The following is a 21,759-nucleotide window of genomic DNA, read 5'->3' as shown; positions in this document are numbered from 1 at the left end:
AAGCTTTCCGCCTGCCCTTGCTAGGCCTAAGCCTCCACTCAAGCTACAAAGTTTCAATTATAGAAGGTAAACAAATCTTAACAGAAATGGCGGCAGCCACGGAGCTGGAGAGAGCAGGCCAGGGTTGCCCCAGGCAACAGAGAAAGCAAAGCTTTCCGCACACCCTGGCCAGGCCCAGGCCTCCGCTTAAGGCTACAAAGTTTCAATTATAGAAGGTGAATTAACCCCAACAGAAATGGCTGCCGGCCACGGAGCGAGCAGGAGGCTTGGTTCCGCTCCAGGCTACAAAGTTTCAATTGTAGAAGGAAAATAAATTCCAGATACCAGGGCCTCCTCTTGGGTTTCCAGGGGGCATGGCTGGCCTGCAAACCACCGCAGGCCCCTTGCTCAGGCAGCCCCACACCCCAAGGGAACCCCCATCCTGATCTAGGACACCCTTCAGGGAAAACCAGCTGGCCCCCACCCGTGCACCAGGCCTCTATCCTATCAAATAAAAGAGTAATATGCAGATTGACCATCACTTCAACACACAATATGGATGCCCCCATATGGTCAAAGATCCTGCCCCCATGTGGACACAAGATGGCCATCACAAGATGGCCAGCAGGAGAGGGCAATTAGGGGTGACCAGGCTGGCAGAGGAGGGAAGTTGGGGGCAAACAGGCTGGCAGGGGAGCAGTTAGACATCAATCAGGCTGCCATGGGAGTAGTTAGGGGATGATCAGGCTGGCAGGCAGAAGTGGTTAGGGGCAATTAGGAAGGAAGGCAGGCGAGCAGATGGGAGCCAGCAGTCCTGGATTGTGAAAGGGATATCTGACTGCCTGTTTAGGCCCGATCCCACCGGGCAGCCGGACATCCCTCGAGGGGTCCCAGATTGGAGAGGGTACAGGCTGGGCTGAGGGACACCCCCCTCTCCGTGCACGAATTTCGTGCAATGGGCCTCTAGTTATTATTATAAATCATCATCATAATAAATATCATCATCATCAGAGTATACAAATAGTTGTGATATACTAGCTAGGCAAACCCATATGCTTTATAGATAAAAGACACAATTTGAAAGTATATTTGGAAAATATTTTTAAACCTTGAGGATATTTTATTGTCCCATTGACTTCTCTATGGAAGGCCATGCTAATCTCCACTGCCCTAAAAGTATACTTTAGGCACCAATTCTATGATCTTGGTGTCCTAAGAGTCACATTTGTCTACTTTCGGTATATAAAATTTGTTCTTAATTTAATAGGCTTATTAAAGGTACATATCTATGAAAGAAGTGGAAAATGCAATTTTAGTACAACAGGGCATTGGAAGAATTTTGAAATTGGCATTATAAAATTCAATGTTGGTAATATGTAAGAGTTTAAAGTTCCATCAGAAAGCCAGTAAGAGGAAAATATGTGTTACTGCTAGTTTTAGAGGACTTTTCTGTCTTTTAAAAGTCTAACCTTCAAGTCAATTAAAACTGTAAAGCATTTTGCTGCTATTTAGGTTCTTCCCTCTCCTCTGCAAACAGGTGTTTGTTAGTAGATGGGTTTGGACCTCTAGTTAAGCCAGAGAAAGACGAGAGAAGAATAATGTAGCTCTGTTATTTTTAATTTGAAACATGAGCTCATGATAGCTAGAGAGCAAAGAGATCAACACCTTCCAAATTGTTGCTTTGGAAATATATAATTTACACTTTACAAATTCCATGTACTGATTAGTGTCTCATCATGTCTACACAACCTGGAGAGAGAAGTGCTATACAGTCTCAAGTCATAGATTTCTAGAAACTACCCAATTCCCTACTTGGAAATGCACTTGCCTTCATTAGTGTGAAAGGTGAATATTTTTCTATCCAGGAGGTGATATTTTCACTTTTCTCTTCTGCTAACTATATATTTCCCTGTATACACTCCAATTGCTACATCTTAGATTGCAAGCCCCAAGTGACCAGGACCATGAATTATACAATCAGGGCTTTCCAAACATTTCTTGGATGCACATGACTCTTAACCTTCCCTGGCAACAGTCTGGCATTGATTTTCTATACTATTCTATTTTCTGTGCCTATCTTAATATCCAACACACCCAATATCTCCATATAACCTGATTTGTTTCTCCTATAACCTCCACCCAAGGAAACAACATAGAGTTTCTTTTATTTTCAGCAGGCGCATGACTCAAGGGCAACCCATCCAACAAATTATCTAGAAACTCATGATAGCCTTTTCAAAGAGCTTTGACCATAGGACAAACATATATAGGTTGGTCAATCAAACTGGCTCTCTCCACAAAATGTTGTGGAAAATATGAGGAAGACTAATCAGGAGAGTGAATATTGCCAACCTGTAATGTTAGGAGAGATGTCAGAAACGTGCATCCATTCAACAAATACTGTTGATGTTAACAATGATAGTGGTGTTGGTGGTGATGATGGTTACTTAAGTTTGACCAGTTAACTATGTGCTGCTTATTACAAATACTAAGTCATAAGCTTAATGATAATCCTTTAATGTAAGTCCATTTTTAAAATAAGCAAACTGATACATGGAGAAGTTACCTTGTTCAATGTCAACAGCTATAAGTAGCAAAGTCAGGATTCAAACTTAGGGATTGGGTTCTAGAAAGTATATTTTCTTTCTTTGAATTATTTTAGAATCAGAAATTTGGAGACGTGTCCTGGGATGACATTTTTAAAAAGCCCTGTTTCTTACAAGTACATGAGCTTTATAGAGATGATGGTTCCACATTAAGTGAAATATCTGTCTTCTATGTCCATTTATATTTAAATGCCATTTCACGGAAGCCATAGGTATGTCTAGTGCTACAGCCTATACAGCTCATTATAAGACATACATAACCACATTTCTAAAGAATAAATGTACCTTAATAATAATCCACTGATTTAAAATATGCATATATTTAGGACTAGCTTTAGACTGTGGTACTTTCAGTGTGTGAAGATAATTTTTAGAATATCAGAGAATTATTTAAAATATTTTCTTTTGAGCTTCTTTTTTTACTACCTAACTTGATAAACATTATCTTTAATAGGCAAAAAGTAAACACATAGTTCTTATTTCACCCGAAACTAATAACTCAAAATCATTTAATTTGTATATATACATTTTTTAATAGTAAAAGAAATAGGGCTTTTTCAATGCCTAAATTCAGAGAATGGGCAAAAGGGCAGCACTTGGTAGCCAGATGTCTATCAAAAACACTCTAAACTCAAAAAGGCAAAGGACAGCCTAAACAATAGCCTCAGAACAATTTTCCAAGTGACTATCATGTGGGCAATTGTTTACTGACACTGCTTTTAAAAAATAAGTATTATCCTATTTATTTTGTAGACAAATTATATATTGGTTAGATACAAATGCAGTATCTGAAACAACTCCCCTCTCCCCAAATTTGCTGAGCATCTTTCTTTACCCAAAGCACATTTATGGTCAAGATCATTTATTCATTCAGTAAATATTTATAACATATTTACTATGTGTCCAGTACTGGTTTAAGAATGGAGAGCGCATAATAGAGAAAAAATATTAAGATCATTAAATTTACTATCTAGTAGATGAGCTATACTCAGGTTGCAATTTGAAGCAGGTGGTCAATGGTGGCTTTCCATTAAAGGTGATAGTCAAATGAGTAAATGTGTCAGCAAAGAGATTTTGGAAGGATAATGTTTAAAATTAGATATGAACCTATCAATGTCTCCGAAAAAAAAAAAATGGTCACCACATCCTATCTAATAATAGACAAATATGCAAATTGACCGCACCTTCGCTACAACAAGCCACGCCCATCCACCAAGCCACGCCCACCAACCAATCAGGATGAGTATGCAAATTACCACAACAAAGATGGCGGCTAATTTGCATATCAAGACAGCATAGAAAGAAGCCAAGAGCTGCAGAAGGGAGCAAAGCTGTAGAGAAGCAAGCAAGCTGGGGGGAGGAGAAGGGAGGAGCAGAGGCGTGGCAGGGGAAGAAGGAAGGAGAGCAGGCGGGGCCGGGGGAGAAGGGAGGAGCGGAGGCGGGGCCGGGGGCGAAGGAAGGAGAGCGGGCGGGCTGGCAGAGAAGGTGGGGTGGGGAGAAGGGAGGAGTGGAGGCGGGGCCGGGGTAGAAGGAAGGAGAATGGGCGGGCTGGCGGAGAAGGCGGGGCAGGGGAGAAGGAAGAAGAGCGGGCAGGCTGTCGGAGAAGGGAGAAAAGCAGGGGGGCTGGTGGAGAAGGCGGGGCGGGAGACAAGGGAGGAGAGCAGGCGGGGCGGGGTAGAGTGCAGCAGAAAACCCTATTGCAGGATTTTTCCTGCAACGGGAACGCTAGTAATATATAAAACATCACTAAGTTTAGAAGGTTGTAAATTTGCAATATAAATCTACGCATGCAAGATGACTTCCAGTCTAGTTTGTAAATTTTATATACACCTACTTGACATCTTCATTTGGTTGTCTAACAGACTTTTTAGATTACACACATCCAAAATTAATTATCTGATCTTCCACCATTCTCAATCTGCTTAATTCCGTTTCCCTCAAATCAATATAAATGGCAAGTCCACACTCCCAGTTTCTCAAACCAAAAATCTTGAGCTGTCCTTGACTTCTTTCTCTGTGTCATATACAATGTCTAACTCCTCAGCATATTCAGTTGACTCACCCATCATCACATATGCTCAGTCAACATATTTGAACCTCTCCACTTCCCATTAGCTTGACTGAACTTCAGACAGGCTTCATCCTGACTCTAGGCCCCTAATCTCCCCTTTCTGAAAGCACAACTTATAATTGTAAATTCTTTGCCCCTTTGAAATATAAAAATATTTTAAATGGTTCTTGTCACTTTCACAGCCCAGGACTATCTTTCACAAGGACCAAGGAGCCATCCCCGTGTGAGATGCAATCATCAAAGAAGACAGAGCCCCTATCTTCCAGTCTCTGTGAGAGAGCAGGAGCCTAATTTTAGAGGGCACCTTGCTCTCCCCACTGTAAAACTCCCTCTTGTCACAAAGACAGAGAAAATTCACTTTTCCTTTGGGTAAAGCCAATTAGCAAACACAGATGGCCTACCATCCCCCTCACCTTATCTCTGAAAAATCTTCAGCCTTGTTTCAGCAGACCTGAACTCAGACTGAGTTCTGGTCTCTTTCCCCTGTTAGCTATTCACTGATTAATTATTATTAACTATTAATACCATTGAATAAAGTCTTCCTTCTCTGTTTAACTTTGTCCAGGATGATTTTTCTTTGACAGTAGTGATAGTGGAGGTGGTAAAAAGATAGACAAGTTTGGAAAATATTTAGGATAGTAAAACAGAACATATTGTCTAATTAGCTGTGGGAAGGATTATCAAATTATTCTGGGGTTCAGACTTGTACAACCAAATGTATAGAAGTGCAGAAGGAATATTTATGGGGTAAGATGATGCATCCAGTTTTGAAATAGTCAGTGCCACAGGTTTCTGTGAGTCATCTGATAAGAAACTTATAGGCCTACTAATATGCAGCCAGACTCAGAGGAGATAGGGCTTGCCTAGGTGATACGGGAAGTGTTAGGACTGTATGAGCATGTGCAGGAAGAGTCTAGTTCACAATGCATAGTGAACTATAGGGCTTACATCAGCACTCTAGTGAATCCTAATGCTTAGAAGTAGATAGAGAAAGAGCAAACAATAAAGTAATGATGATGAACACTCAGAAAGATAGGAAAGCAGAGTTACTGCCAAACACACAACTGAAATTATAGGAACTAATGATGAGAGAATGCATGCCTCGTGTGTTGCCGCTGAATAATGTAATTGAATCCAGGTTTACCCCAACTGTGTTTTTAACAGTAACCTAAACCAAATTATATCATGAAGAAGGTAATGAGGTCATTTCTCTCTATATGTTGTAAGATAATTCAGTATAAATCTGACTTATTGAGAGTACATTCTGATAAGTAGGGCCTATTAAAATGCTTCCAGTTTTTAAAATAAACCATTCTACCATGGCATGTTTTCTGTTGTCATGATAGAGAATATTCAGCTAACTACTTGCTGAAAAATAGCAAGCAGAAACTTTCCCCATCACCAACATGAAATTAGTGCACTCATTGCTTTTGTATTATTTTTTTATCAAGAAGAATCATCTCCAGTATTTTAAGATTAGATGTGCTCCATTTCATTTTCTGCTGTTGACATTTTGAGGTTGTGTTCAGTAACCTAGGCAACTGTTCTTATTACTGTCATAATTTACTTCTATTTTTAGAACTTATAGAAATTCAATGGCCTCAAACATAGTTTTTAAGACAAAGCAGATTTACAAACTATTGACTCTTAAGTGAATATGATATTAAAGACATGACAAATTTTAGTCATCATACAAATAAATACTACATATTATAATTTCTTTAATTTGGATCATTGATAAATATGAATAATGTATCATTTAAAAGGTGACATAACAATTTCAACCATAGTTATGACAATGTTAACTTTTAAGTGTTTTATTTTTAATGTTATGATTCATTAAACTGAATTTTAGCAATTAGAGGCCACAACTTCAAATATCTTCAGATAAAAACCTGGCCTTGCACAGTACTAAAATGAGTTCTCTTTTCATGTTTCATCTGCTGGACACTATGAGCAACATTTAAATTGTGTGAGATGGAAACAAAATCCTGGATTTAATTTTTAGGCCTTATTAGCTTTCAAGCTATCTGGGCAGAGGGAAAAATTACTAGAATATATAGAGTATCCACACCCCCTCCCCCAAAAAATGCATACACACTTTTGTGTAGCTCAATTTTGAAAATGAAATGTATTTTAATGAACACTGCCTTTATAATTATTCAAGGTGTGTATATATATATATATATATATATATATATATATATTTTAAGGATACTAAATATATTCTTCATGGACAGGGTTAGAGAAGGAAAGAGTTATTTTAAATAACTACTTGCAAAACTGTCTTCAACATATATCCTATAAATAACAGAATGGCCTTATTTTTTAAAAATACATTTTTATTGGTTTTAGAGGGATACAGAGATAGAAACATTGATGAGAGAGAAATACCATTGATTGGCTACCTCCTATACACCCCCTACTGGGGATCCTGCAACTGGGCATGTGCCCTGACCAGGAATCAACCAGACACCTCTTGGATCACAGATCCAAGTTCAATAACTGAGCCATACCAAATGGGCAAGAATGCCTTTTTCCCCTTTTTATGAGAAGGTACCATAAAACTAGGCAATTAGGTCCTATATAACTGGATGAAGGTAATTGAGGACTCAAAGACAGAAACTAATGAATCCCCAAAAAACCTCCCAGTGCCCAGCCAGTCTTTCAATAATAAAGAAAAAAAAAAAAAAAGAACAATTGCCTTATCAAATTTTCTGTTTTATCCCACTATCAAGAGTTGTTTTTAGTGATCACTATTTCATTTCTACATTATTTATGTGACTATTGCTACTGTTGCCCCTATTGCAAACAATAAACCAGAAAGAATTTCTAGAAGTTAGAAATATTCCCTGTAATGAAATATCAGAGAAGCTGACGAGACAAGAGATTGGCTGAGGAGTAACTTCCTCTATCTTCTGGATTCTATGCTTGGAGACCTCAGAGCATCATCCTACAAGGTCTTTTGCTGGATGACTACTTGCCTGTTGTTACTCCACTTCATCAAGGCAAAGTGATCCACCAGCAATACTGCCAGGTCAATGGTAATCAACAAACTGATTTTGTTACTGATGGAAGATGGAAGTATTGGAAATTTGTAAGGCTTAAACAGATCTGATACTAAGGTTTATGGTCTTTAGTTTTACAAGTCTTCTTTCTAGTGGAAGAATTATAATACTGACTGTAGCAAGGATTGGGCAATGAGGTCTTAAGGGATGATGAGATTATACCCAAGTGTGCTGTACTGGTTGGTGCCAGAAGACCTGGAATACGGTCCCAGCCAACCTGACTTCACTAAACCACTCATATCTTGAGACTAATTAGTAAAATCAAGAAAAAAAATTAAAAACCAAACCCAGAATTTTGGTTAAATAAGACATCAACTTAAATTTATTCTGTAAACTTTAAAGTATTAAAGAATAACCAGCTCTTCTCTGTTTAAATAGAAAATATCACTTAAAATGTGTTTCATATAATCTTTTAGGAAGCTTTTAGGATTTACAAAAAAGCTTATATTAATAGTTTTAGGACTTTGATTATTTTAATAGGAGTTTATTTTCTTGTCTCTTTTAAATTTAAGTTTTTAATATAAAATATATCTATTTTTTCCTTGCTCAGAGCATGAAAACAAACAAATAATGAGCTCTTTGAAGAATGATCTCTAAACATGTAGCAAACTCATACTCCTGTATTGTATTCACTGTGGAATGCCTGATCACTGAATATAGCCACTATGTTGGTCCAGTGAGTATTCATGTTTGATAATTAAGATAATCACTAATTTCTACTGCTGTTCCTCTGCCACTTCATAAGGCTTGCACGATTGGTCCTTTAGCATTTCCCTCTCATTGACCGTGGACTCTAAACCATTATTTGTTGGTTTTAGACCTTTACAATGCCCAGTGGCATTTTCCTCTGATGACAGCAATAACAGATGATGCTGAGCCAAAGCTACTGGGAGTGAAATGCAGAATGTAAAATGATAATAAATAACTGTCACTCCATTACTAAACAGTTTCTAAAATTGGTTCTACTGCATATTTGATATGTCAATCTCTATAATACTAGAACCAAAAAGGCCTCAGTAATATGAGCAAACAAAAAGAACCCAAACACTTGTCTTGTGCAGTGACCAAGAATTCCTCAATGATCATGACACATGTATTCAAATGATCCTCAACAGCTCCTACTACAAAATGTTTTGGTATCTTCTCAATTTGTTGGTACCTGGCAAATGTGTCAATAGTACACTCAGATCAATGAATACAAACTTTAAAAATGCTGGATAGAATACAAACCCAAAGTCTTGAATGGCAGTAAGACTAAACATATGAATATATTCTAGGCACAGATATGTAATGATAAGAAATATAGGACTATGTAAGATGGTTGGGAGAGATCATAAAACCTGTCTAAACATGATCTTGGTTCTAGTCAGGTGATTTGGATGGGAGACAAATTTGAGCTATCCTTCTTAGCCACCTCTCATAAACTTCAGGTATGAGAATGGAACCTGTTGTGATAAACTCACGTCATATATATTCAGTGAGAGGATGTTATTGTGTTAAATTATTCATACTATACAATTAATTGCTTCTTAAATTTAAATTACACCTCTTTTCAGGCCACTGTAGCATCCTTTCTTTTGTTCTCTTTCATTCCATCAATGATGTATCACATTTGTTGTAATGATCATTACTTTTATGGCTTTTTAGTAAAGGATTCATTCTACTAACTCTATGACCTAAGTGAAGTGATATGTAGCAATCACCAAGGTTCTTAGTCTGAAGACATAATCCACTTACTAGGTAAGTTATATAGATCTCAGCCTCGGTGATCTTGTTAGTAAAACTAGGAAAATAATATCAATACAAGAGAATTAATGTGATGATTAAGTGAATAGTATTTGTGAAGAGACTACCTTTTCTTATCTTTCGCCAAAAGCAGTGACTTAGAATGAAAAGTAGTTTATTTTTGGAATAGATCTTAGAAAATAGAACTGGGAGACTGGGAAGGATGAATCAGGAAATAAAGGCCACTGCAAATTGTCTTAACAACCCGGTCAATGCTGTAGGAATTGGGGCTTGATCCCCCAGTGAAACTCTTAAATATCTGTGGGAAATGAATTTCAAAATGGTCCATCCAAGGAATGAAAGAATATTGCACAAGGTTTGCTCTGTGGGGTGTTAGTGCCTCACATGAGCCTGTGTATGACTGAGAATATGTGAGCAGCTTCCTGAGGGTTTCCACACAGCAATTGCAGGGAAGCCTCAAGGCAGGAGGTGAATAAAATCTAAGCCATTTGGAACATATGCAAGGGAGATTTATGAAAGCAGTAGGTGGCCAGGTTGAATATAATGTCGCTCCCAGTTGATGGTCAGAGATCTGTCTTGTCACTAGACCGAGGTGAGGCTGTCACCCAGGGTCATTCCAAATGAACTGGATCATCAGGGAAACGTGGAACACAAATCTTGGATGCAGAGCAGTTTCAAGGTGATTTCCACAAGATTAGAGACAGTGGGCTTCTATGAAAGATTTTTAAGACCCAGGACCACAAATATCATCAATGGCATGACCTATAGTGGTCAGGTGGCCCTCTATCTGGCCTATAATCCCACTCAAGAATAAAAACACAAATAAAAATGGTAGTAATAAGAATCTTATCTTAGCATATAATTTTACAGTTTATAAAACGTTATAGACGTTATATGCAGTATCTTCTTTGGTGTTAACAGCGATTCTATGAGAAGGTATGATATTATTCTCCTTAGTTTTCAGACAAGGGATTTTAAACTTTTTGAAGTTTGAAGGGTCTTAACCAAGGGTTCCTTGTCTTCATGCCATAAGGCAGAAGGAGAATCAAGGCATGTTTTGCCCTAATCCCATCATCCTAAAAGTTGCCTTTATTTTAACAAAATGTCCTCCTGACTATTCCTTTGTAAGCCCTAACACCTGCCTGCCACTTCAGTCGTTCAGCAGCAGCCCAAGTGAGTCACTCGCTCATGTCACTGAAAGCTTGAGCAAAGTTTACCATCAGCAAACTTTATTTGCAATTCCATCGCCATTTGTAGTGTTTGACCTCTTACCAAGGATGCCTACTAGATATGAAGAAAACTGTCTCCAGATGCTGTGTGCCCCCAGACAGTGCCTAACATGAAGAAATGGAAACTCAAGAAAAGCAACATTGCTGATAAAACATAGGTGTTGTGACACATATACCAGTCCTAAGTTATCTGAAGATTTGAAAATATGTAACTTAATTAAGTTTTTCTCTTTCTATCCATCTCCTAGTTTTAGGTCACCAAATTTAACTAATTAACTAGTGGTAATAATGATAATGATAATTATACTATTGCAATGACTACTATAAGTAATAACTGATTATTGATAACTGACTGTGAGTTAGACATATGTCAAATGCTCTATTAACTAACATAGTTAATTCCCACAATAATCCTTATATAGAGTATTATAAGTATCTTCACTTTACAAATAAGAGAATAGCTCAGTGAGTTTCCCAAGTAACACAGCAAGGAAGTGGCTGATTCGATGGGGTCCAGGCAGTCTTAGCCACTGTGCTATCCTGCCTGGCTCTCCGACCCAAGTTCTGTAGTCTGGTCTGCAGTTGCAAGCTGTCAGTGTCTGGGAAACCAAACTTTCACAAGTTCACAAGCAGTGGGTGTAAAGTGAATGTGTACAGTGTCTCAGAGTAATTGAGAAAGTGATTAACATCTTTGGTGGGGGGGGGGGGGGGGGAGAGAGAGAGAGAGAGAGAGAGAGAGAGAGAGAGAGAGAGAGAGAGAGAGAGATGAGGGAGAGAGAGAGAGAGAGAGAGAGAGAGAGAGAGAGAGAGAGAGAGATGAGGGGTAGGGGCAAAAAAGGGTATTGCAGAAAGACAGAAATGTAGAGAATTGCCACAGAAGTGTCTACCCCGCCCCCTAGAATTTCAGGGTATATTTACAACTTCTTAGTTTCTCTTTTCTACTATAAACAAACATGTGCACATTTCACCTTTATAGTCCCATGACTGCTATAAAGATCAAGAGTGTTATGAGTTGATTCACTACCTGACCAGACACAGCCTCCCTGTGTGCTCTCCAGGGGGAGGAAATCATTCCCTCTTGCTGCCTCTCCTGCATGCGGAGGCTCTTCTCCCTGACTTTGCAAAAGCATCTCCAGATCCAGGAGTCCCAGCTGGGACAGGCTGCCTGGATTGACCAGGAAAGGGCACAGTACACTTATCTCCCCCGCAAGGAGGTGACATACCCGGTCAGTTTTTCCTTCGGTCTGAAGGCTGGTGTGACTGCGGACCTCATGATCCTCTTCCAGGTCAGAAACATCCTCTAGTTCCTCTGGGGTCTGTGAACAGAAAGCAAAACATCGCTGATGGGAATGCAAAATGGAAAACAGTCTGGCAGTACCTCAAAAAGGAAGCATAGAGACCAATATGACCCAGTAATTCCATTCCGAGGAAAATACCCAAGATAAATGAAAATATATGTCCACCAAGCATTTGTAAACAAATGTTCATAGCAGCACCAATCATAATAGCCAAAATGTGGAAACAAGTCAAACAGATATCTACTGATAAATGGATAAACAAAATGTAGTAAATTCATTTAACAGGATATTATTTGGCCATGAAAAGGAATGAAATACTGATATATGCTGTAACATGGAACATGGGTGAACCTTGAAAATATTATAGTAAGAGAAAGAAGCCAATTACAAAAGACTACATATTATATGATATCATTTACATGATATGTCTAGGATAGACAACTCTATAGATAATAGTTCCTAAAGGAAGGAGTGGGTGAGGAGAGAGTGGGCAGGACTGCTAATGGGCATCTGGTTTCTCTTTGGGATGATAACAATGTTCTGGAATCAGATGGTGGTAACGGCCGCACAATCTTGTGAATATACTAAAAAATACTGAATTTCATACTTTAAAATGTTTAAATGAGTGGTGCATGATTACATCCTAATAATTTTTAAATTAAATTTACTGGGGTGACATTTGTTAATAAAATTATATAGATTTCAAGTGTATAATTCTATAATACATCGTCTGTATGTTGCCTTGTGTGTTTACTACCCAAAGTCCCATCTCCTTTTATTACCATGTATTTGGTCCCCTTCTCCCCTTTACTACCCAAACTCCCCACCTCCCTTTCCCTCTGGAAACCATCATACTGTTGTCTGTGTCTGTGAGTTTTTGTTTGTCTGCTTGTCCTGTTCGCTCATTTGTTGCTTTCAGTTTTATATTCTAATCTATTCTGAAAGAAAAAGAATGTAAAGCTGATCAGAAGGAAGTTTTTCTCTGAGTGAGTAGCAATTTGGCTTACTGGTACGTGGTCTATCACAGATCAAGTTGTTTAAAGGTGACTGGATGCATCGTCATTAAAGCCACACAACCTCAACATGCCACTAAAGTTATTGAGAGATTACATTTTCTGAGACCTTAGTAAATAATTTAACATGAATTTCAGTATCTATTCTAAATAGTTAACCTCCTTCCATTCCTTTACTTTTCCATTTCAGCTTAAGCATCTCTGTTCAGAGGTGTCTTGCTCAGGAGCTCCCTAGGCCAGGCTGGGCTCCTCTGCACCCCTTTCCTTATTCCCTCTACTGTCACTATCATATTGCTAACCATACTTTACTGTATTGCTGTTTATATTACACAAGAAGCCCGGTGCATGAAATTCGTGCACAGTGGGGGGTTGTCCCTCAGCCCAGCCTGTACCCTCTCCAATCTGGGACATCCCTCTCACAATCCAGGACTGCTGGCTCCCAACTGCTTGCCTGCCTGCCTGCCTGCCTGCCTGCCTTCCAGATTGCCCCTAACCGCTTCTGCCTGCCAGCCTGATCACCCCCTAACCACTCCGCTGCCAGCCTGGTTGATGCTTAACTGCTCCCCTGCCAGCCTGTTTGCCCCCAACTTCCCTCCTCTGCCGGCCTGGTCACCCTAACTGCCCTCTCCTGCAGGGTTGATCACCTCCAACTGCCCTCCCTTCCAAGCCTGGTCCCTGTCAACTGCCCTCCCTTGCAGGCCTGGTCCCTCACAACTGCCCTTCCTTGCAGGCCGGGTGCCTCCCAACTGCCCTCCCCTGCTGGCCATCTTGTAGTGGCCATCTTGTGTACACATGGGGGCAGGATCTTTGACCACATGGGGGCAGCTATATTGTGTGTTGCAGTGATGATCAATCTGTATATTACTCTTTTATTAGATAGGATAAAGGCCTGGTACACGGGTTGGGGCCAGCTGGTTTGCCCTGAAGGATGTCCCGGATCAGGGTGGGGTTCCCTTGGGGCGTGGGGCGGCCTGAGCGAGGGGCCTGTGGTGGTTTGCAGGCCGGCCACGCCCCCTGGCAACCCAAGTGGAGGCCCTGGTATCTGGAATTTATTTTCCTTCTACAATTGAAACTTCGTAGCCTGGAGTGGAGCCAAGCCTGGGGCTCCCTCCGGGGTGGCAGCCATTTCTGTGGCAGTTAATTCACCTTCTATAATTGAAACTTTGTAGCCTTAAGCAGAGGCCTGAGCCCGGCCAGGGTGTGTCGAAAGCTTTGCTTCCTCTGTTGCCGCCGGCAACCCTGGCCTGCACTCTCAAGCTCCATTCTGCCGCCATTTGTTTGAATTTGTTTACCTTCTATAATTGAAACTTTGTAGCTTTAGTGGAGGCTTAGGCCTGCAACGGCTATCAGAAAGCTTGGCTTGCTCTGTTACCTGGGAAACCTTGCTCTCTGTGGCTGTAGCCATCTTGGATGGGGCTAATTTGCATACTCACCCTGATTGGCTGGTGGGCATGGCTTGGCTGGTGGGCGTGGCTTATGTAGCGGAGTGATGGTAATTTGCATATTACCATTTTATTAGAGAGGATCATATCGCCCATACCTAGCACTTACATGCTTTTGAATGAATGGAGCAAAATTATCAGTGATAGCCAAAAAGACAGCTGGATATGCGCAAAACAACACTCACTAACAGCAACAACAAATACTTCTTCTAACTGTACCTTCACTGTGCTTCCATCTTTTGTATTCCAAAGTAAAATTTTTGTGTGTTTTGTACTGTTTTTTTTGTTTGTTTGTTTGTTTGTTTGTTTCTAGTTCCAGGTTTTTGTTCCCTTATTCTCAAAGGGGAAATAATTTAAAGAAATCAATCCTTATTGCAAAAACAAGTGTAAGTACGTAACAAGAATTAACTTACTATTTGTCTTAGTTTACACAGTCTCAACATTCAACTATGACTCTTGCTACAAAGTCCTGGTGAGAAAACTAGAGAACAATTAGGTTTCATGAAAAACTACCAAAAGAACTGAGGAAGGTCTTTTATAGACCTGACGGCAAAAGACTCGGAAAGAGGCAGCAACTGCCTCCTGAGACCAGCTGGTTTCCCTCAGACCTGGCATTGCCCACAGGCTCTTTATTTTCAGGGCTGCAAGAGGTTTCCTTCCCCAGAGAAGGAACAAATCAATCAGCTCACCTAGTGGAGCACAACACTGTCAATGTCATAACCACTAATGGCGGGAGATTCTTTCTTCTCTCATGGGTCTTTAACCAGCACGTTCTTTGTTCTCTAACACTTGCAGTCAGCATCATCTGTCTCTTTGCATTTATTTCATCTCACTCGGATGGGATATTAACATCCCCCATTTACCAAGGCCTCCAATATGCTAAGTAATTGTTATCTATCTGTTGATCTCTATGTGTAGTCCTTTGTGGCAACTAAATGCAGCTAAAACCACAGGGCAATTTACTCTCTCCTCTTAGGAATTAAGAACACGAGTTCACCACAATGGAACTTCTACACAATCACATATTTCTTACTTGCCATTTTTTTGTGTATTCTTCCCACAATATGCTTGAGAAATGATCTTTGCAATTCCCCTCCTCGACACATCACCAGCCCCTGTAACATCTGAATGCATTCAGTTGATCAAGTGCCCTTTCCTGGGTTCTGTTTTGCAGCTGAAAGCTGTCTGGTGCCCCTACTGTGACCTGTTTCTTGTAAATATCTCTTGTTTATTACTTGGATGACCCTCTACAATGTAGAGATCTATAACTTCATCATCGGTTCCAATATTTTATTCAACCCCAAAATAAAGTTAGTTAACAGGAACTAAGAAAAACTGCGGCTAGAAGTCACCAGTACCATTTCTGCGGGTGATACTGCAGAGAGAGAAAAGGCTCCCGTTGGTGCCCGCATACTTCTGTGCTTTCCTTTGTCTTTAAACCACTAATAGTCTTCCTGCTAAGCCACCACAAGTGACCTCTTCTTTTCATGAGCAAAATCAATGGGGGAGTGTTCAAAACACTTGCTGGCAGCATTCTGCCTTCTGTAAGGCAAGCGGCTAGATGGCATTGAAAATAAAAATGTTAAATATACAATATTACAGTTTAAATTAAGTGGAAACTAAGAAAGGGATAGGAGCACTCTAATCATGTATAGGACAATACATTAACTCCTTCAGGACTGAAGACAAATAATGATAGAAAAAGCAGATGTTTTTTTAAAACAGAGGAGGGAGGACGGGCTACCCTGTGTTGCATACTTACTGGAAACATCAGGGGTAAAACTTTGTAAAGCATATGGTTATCTAACCCCTATGCTGTCTACCTGAAACTAATGTGAAATGATATTGAATGTAAACTGTAACTGAAACACAAAATTTAAAAAATAGCTTGTTTTTAACCCTTCTGGTGACTTTAGAAGGTTAAACATCTGGAAGGTATATGTGGGGTGGAGCTCGTCTGTGTGTGAGATGTGTATGTTTCTAATTAATTTTCATTCTATAGAGGGGAGGGGAGGCAACTAACTTAGAGGTAGCATCATGTGGTAGAAAGACCCTATATTGTTGAGTAATGGAGACTTGAGTTTCACTTCAGGCCCTCCAATTAGTCATTATGTAACCTTTGAAAATTTGTGCAACCTTTTAAACTTTGGTTCACTAAGAACCAAACTTTGGATCATAATACCTTATCTTGAAATTTATTTTGACACTAAATTGTACCAATATACTTTAAGAGATTAGCCCACAGACATAATTGAGGCATAGCAAGTTTGTTTCTGTGTATTGCTTTTTCTCTTTCTTTACCATCCAGTCCTTGATCCCATCACACCTTTTTATATTTTTGATAAAATTTTTTGTGGAAATTTGGATACCTTTATTATAATCCAAAATTATAATTCTGGATTGATATGGTACTAGCTCTCTCTAGTTACATTTACCTACTTTGGAATATATAAGGTCCCTGTGCAAAACAGGATTTAATATAATTCCACATGCAGTAAGTCCCCCAGATCTCTATCTGATTTGATCATGTTTTAGAGTAAAATTTTCTCTAAACTGGAAAGTGGGTTACTCTAACAGATTCTTAGGACTGATAAAAATGACTCCTCTAAACTGAGCTGTCTCTAAATAAGATCAAGGAAAATATGTCCATTTGTTTCTGGAGACTGTTAGTAAATTCAGAATTATTCATCCTATCTAATAAAAGAGTAATATGCAAATTGACTGTACCTCCGCTATACCCACCAGCCACGCCCACCAGCCACGCCCACCAGCGAGACAGGAGCAAATATGCAAATAAACCCAACCAAGATGGCTGTGGCCACAGAGAGCAGGAGGGAGGCTTGGGTTTCCCTGGTGATGGAGGAAGCCAAGCTTTCCACCTGCTCTTGCCGGCCTAGGCCTCCACTCAAGGCTACAAAATTTCAATGATAGAAGAGAAATAAATCCAAACAGAAATGGTGGCAGCCATGGAGCTGGAAAGAGCAGGATGGAGGAACCCAAGCTTCTGAAGCCCTGGCCTGTCTTGGCCTCCGCTTAAGGCTACAAATTTTCAATTATAGAAGATACATAAATCCCAACAGAAATGGCTGCTGCCACGGAGCAAGCAGGAGGCTTGGCTCCACTCCAGGCTACAAAGTTTCAATTATAGAAGATAAATAAATCCCAGATACCAGGGCCTCCACTTTGGTCGCCGAGGGGCATGGCTGGCCTGCAAACCACCATAGGCCCCTCGCCCAGGCCACCCCACACTCCAAGGGAACCCCCACCCTGATCTGGGACACCCTTCAGGGCAAACCAGCTGGCCCCCACCCATGCACCAGACCTCTATCCTATCTAATAAAAGAGTAATATGCAGATTGGCCATCACTCCAACACTCAAGATGGCTGCCCCCATGTGGTCAAAGATCCTGCCCCCATATGGACACAAGATGGCCACCACAAGATAGCCAGCAAGGGAGGGCAGTTGGGAGGGAGCAGTCCTGCAAGGGAGGGCAGTTAGAGGTGACCAGGCCAGCAGAGGAGGGAAGTTGGGGTGACTAGGCCTGCAGGGAAGGGCAGTTGGGGGGGACCCAAGCCGTCAGTGGAAAGCAGTTGGGGGGGACCAGGCCTGCAGGGAAGGGCAGTTAGGAGTGACCAGGCCTGCAGGGGAGGGCAGTTAGGGGTGACCAGGCCTGCAGGGGAGGATAGTTAGGGGCAAACAGGCTGGCAGGGGAGTGGTTAGGGGGTGATCAGGCTGGCAGGCAGAAATGGTTAGGGGCAATCAGGAAGGCAGGCAGGCAAGCAGTTGGGAGCCAGCAGTCCTGGATTGTGAGAGGGATGTTCGACTGCCCGTTTAGGCCTGATCCCAGTAGGATCGGGCCTAAACAGGCAGTCGGACATCCCTCTAGGGGTCCCAGATTGGAGAGGGTGCAGGCTGGGCTGAGGGACACACACTCCCATGTACGAATTTTGTGCACCGGGCCTCTAGTATATATATAAAAATATATAACACTGCAGTAGAAATAACTGCATTGATATAGTCTTTTTCAGCCTCAGAGAGCTCAATGCTCTCTACAGATTTACTCTCATCAGTCCTTTTAGAATCCCTAGTGAGTTAGGTAGATGATGTCATTATAACTAAAAATTCACCTACACACACTTTGTGAATGTTTAATATTGAAAGATGAAAAAAGAAATTTGTGGCCATTACATAGCAAAAGGAAAGAAAGATTGACAAGAAGAAGGGAAAAAAAGAAAGGAAGAACGAAAGGAAGGAAGGGAGGGAGGGACGGAGGGAGGGGGGATGGAGGGAGGGAGAAAGGGAGGAAGGGAGGAAGGAAGGCAGGAAGAAAAATATAAAAGAAAGTTTAGGAAATAGTAGTCATACTTGACATTCTCCTCTCAGAATTAAGGTTGAAATCGAAATCATACACATGATTTAATCATAAATCATACTTCTCTGACCATGGGTCACCAGCTTACTGAAATCAAATCACCACCATAGCCATGTCAGTAGATGGCTGCCACTCAGAGATGCGGTTAGGAAGGATACTATGGAGATGAGCAGGAAGCTGAGGTAATATGTTTAATGAGATCATCCTAGCTGAGCTAATAATACAGGATGATTTTGAAATGTCAGAGTAGAGAGTCCAGAATTTAAATACTTAAAACAATAGGGATAGATATATCAATAACACATTTTTAAACTATAGAAAATTAAGAAATTCCCCCTGTTGAATACACACACACACACACACACACACACACACACACACACAGACTGCTCCGTGCCCACACCTCTGACCAAGAAACTGGCACTCTATCATTCGTGTTACATTTGCCTCTTTTCTACTCCTAAGGCGCGTCCTATTCACGAACTCTTTCTCATCAGGCGCTTTGGCTCTTTTAGCTACTGCTCTCTTGCCTGGAATGCTCTTCCTACAGCTTTCATGGGAGCTCAGGTGGCTTATCCTCAGCCCTATCCAGTCTTCCCTGGCCAGTCTAACTAAGGTTAACCCTTTCCCCAACTCTATTGTATTACATCATCCTGTATGTTTTTCTTTGGGTCTCTTATCATTATTATAACCTAAAATTATATTTTTCTTCTTTTATTTTGAAAAGAGATGTTTTGATCTTGCCCCATTAGAACACAACTTCCAAGGAAATGTTGTCTGTCTTGTTTATCACTCTGAGTACCTAAGACAGCCTATACTATGTGCTCAATAAAATGTCCTAACTGAATGAAGAAATAAAAGGTTTTATAACCAATAAGCTTCGGTATCCATGTCACAGGAAGGTCATGGAAATACTTTTGAGCTATCAAGTAATGTTTAATCTTTTCCCTTCTGCCTTTAGTATGTGTTGATTTAATAATCCCTTGCCTAAGGGAACATTTTAGGTGGATTCCTGGACTTTTTTAAAAAAAAAAACCTATGGAAATTAGAGACAATAGATTCTGAACAGAGATTTTTCACAAGCTTAAAATTCATAGACTTGGAAAATGAGAAAGGCATCTCTGTATTCCATGAACATTGCAGTGTGGATATGAAAAGAATTCAGAGAAAAATGCCATCTACCAAATCCAACCAGTTTCAGTCTCACCAGGATCCTGTGCCACAAACTTTACATGGGAACAGCAAGTAGAAAACCTTAAAGAGCTACATGGGCTAGCACAATGGGCATCTCATCCGTAGCCAGTGTGGGAAAATGACAAATGATTGGCGGTTCTCTCAGCTGCCTGAAAATGGCCTAAGGCTCTAGAAAAGTTCCACAGCCTCGGCACTATTGACATCTTGCTCTGAATCATTCTGGTTGTAAGAGGCTATCTTGAATACTGTGGAATAGTTAGCATGATCCTGACCTCTACCCACCGTGTGCAGTAGGACCAGTCCCAAGATGTGACAATCAAAAACATCTCTAGACGTTTCCAAACGTCTCCTGCTGGGGAGGAGGAGGAGGAACACCTTCTTGGAGAACCACTGCTCTAGAACTCGGGCTAACCTGCTGTAACACAGGTGGCAAGGGTTAGGGGAAAGCCCGATACCTTCGTTTAAATTTCCCATAAGCAAAGTTAAAACTTAGTTGCCTTAGGAAACCTAAAAATAAAGAGTGATTTTTTTTTTCCTGTACATCTGAGTTTGTGGACAGAAATTCATACCCCATATAACACCATTATGGTCACAAAACAGAAGAGGGCACCCTTTAATCATTTTAGTCTTAAAACAATTAGAAGACAATATCAAAAGATTTATGAAAATTACAGACTTGGTTGCAGTATTAAGACCAACATTTAATAAGTGGGTTTTACTATATGTTATTTTTTTAAAAATTTAGTCATAATAAAGAAATGATTACCTAGAGATATGCAGCGATGGTTCAAGGTTGCTTGGATGTTAGAAAAGTCAAGTTAAGCCATCTCGACTAACATATTTGTGTGCCCTTTTTTTCTGTATATTAACAGACTATTATGCTAGATACTAGACATCTTCAGACAAATGAATCATAATCCTTGCCCTCAAGAGAGATAAAAGCTGTATGTAAAAGATGTTCCCTCGAGTTAGAAGGTGTGAGACTGAATTTGAGTGGTAAGACATGGAGACATTTCCTTAGAAATGTCAGGCAGAAGAGGAGAATAAACATAAAGTGCCCCCAGCTAAGCAGGGAAGGTTTTCCTTGTATCATCAGAAAGTTGATAGTCTTGTGCTCTATAGTATATTAATGAACTTGAAATTAGGATACCTTGGTTTTCCTTCTAACTTTGCCACCAATTAATGTTGTTAGGCAAATCTCCTAATTGTCCTATGCTTCCATTTACTCATCTTTAAAATGGAGATGAGAAGTAAGTAAAACTTGATAATGTCTCCAAGTCCTTCGAATTTTAAGATCTTATATGTTCATGTTTAAACTGCAAGCATAACATTAATCTGGATGAAATGTTCCTGGCACTAAGAGATCTCAATATTATGTTGTTCAGTTGATTGAAACACAACTTACTCCAATCTATTGTATTATTTAGAAATATTATTAATCTTCCCAATACATGTATCTTCTCATTCTTTCAAGGAGTGAGAAGGCTTCTAGTATTGTTCACAGTTTTATAACCTGAGTGCCTAACATACTGCCTGGAAAATAGTAGGTGCACAATAAATATAGCTATTAGTGAATGAAAACAAGAAAGAAAATAGATTAGAAAATGAATAAAGATGCAAATAAGGGCATATATCCCTATTTGCCACAATAGATATCGGTAGATTTCCTTCTTATAATCTTTCAAGGCACAATTCAAAACTGCCTCTAGGAACCATTATAATTCTATGTTTCACAAGCCA

The 21,759-nt window shown here is 40.2% G+C and overlaps 1 protein-coding gene and 1 long non-coding RNA gene across 2 annotated transcripts in view; one reads left to right on the top strand and one right to left on the bottom strand.

The window, feature by feature from the left end:
- CTNNA3 (catenin alpha 3) overlaps positions 1-21,759 on the bottom strand; it is a 1,343,669-nt gene that overhangs the window by 134,813 nt on the left and 1,187,097 nt on the right. Inside the window, exon 14 of the mRNA XM_054728624.1 lies at positions 11,923-12,015. Coding sequence (XP_054584599.1) covers positions 11,923-12,015 — 93 coding nt within the window. The remainder of the gene's footprint in view (positions 1-11,922; positions 12,016-21,759) is intronic.
- LOC114232914 (uncharacterized) overlaps positions 1-21,759 on the top strand; it is a 31,549-nt gene that overhangs the window by 9,593 nt on the left and 197 nt on the right. The window lies entirely within an intron of this gene.

The sequence above is a fragment of the Eptesicus fuscus genome, chromosome 17, assembly GCF_027574615.1.
Source record: "Eptesicus fuscus isolate TK198812 chromosome 17, DD_ASM_mEF_20220401, whole genome shotgun sequence".
Classification (NCBI taxonomy): domain Eukaryota; kingdom Metazoa; phylum Chordata; class Mammalia; order Chiroptera; family Vespertilionidae; genus Eptesicus; species Eptesicus fuscus.
Note: the sequence above shows the minus strand (reverse complement) of the source record. Positions and strands in the feature narration are given on the sequence as shown.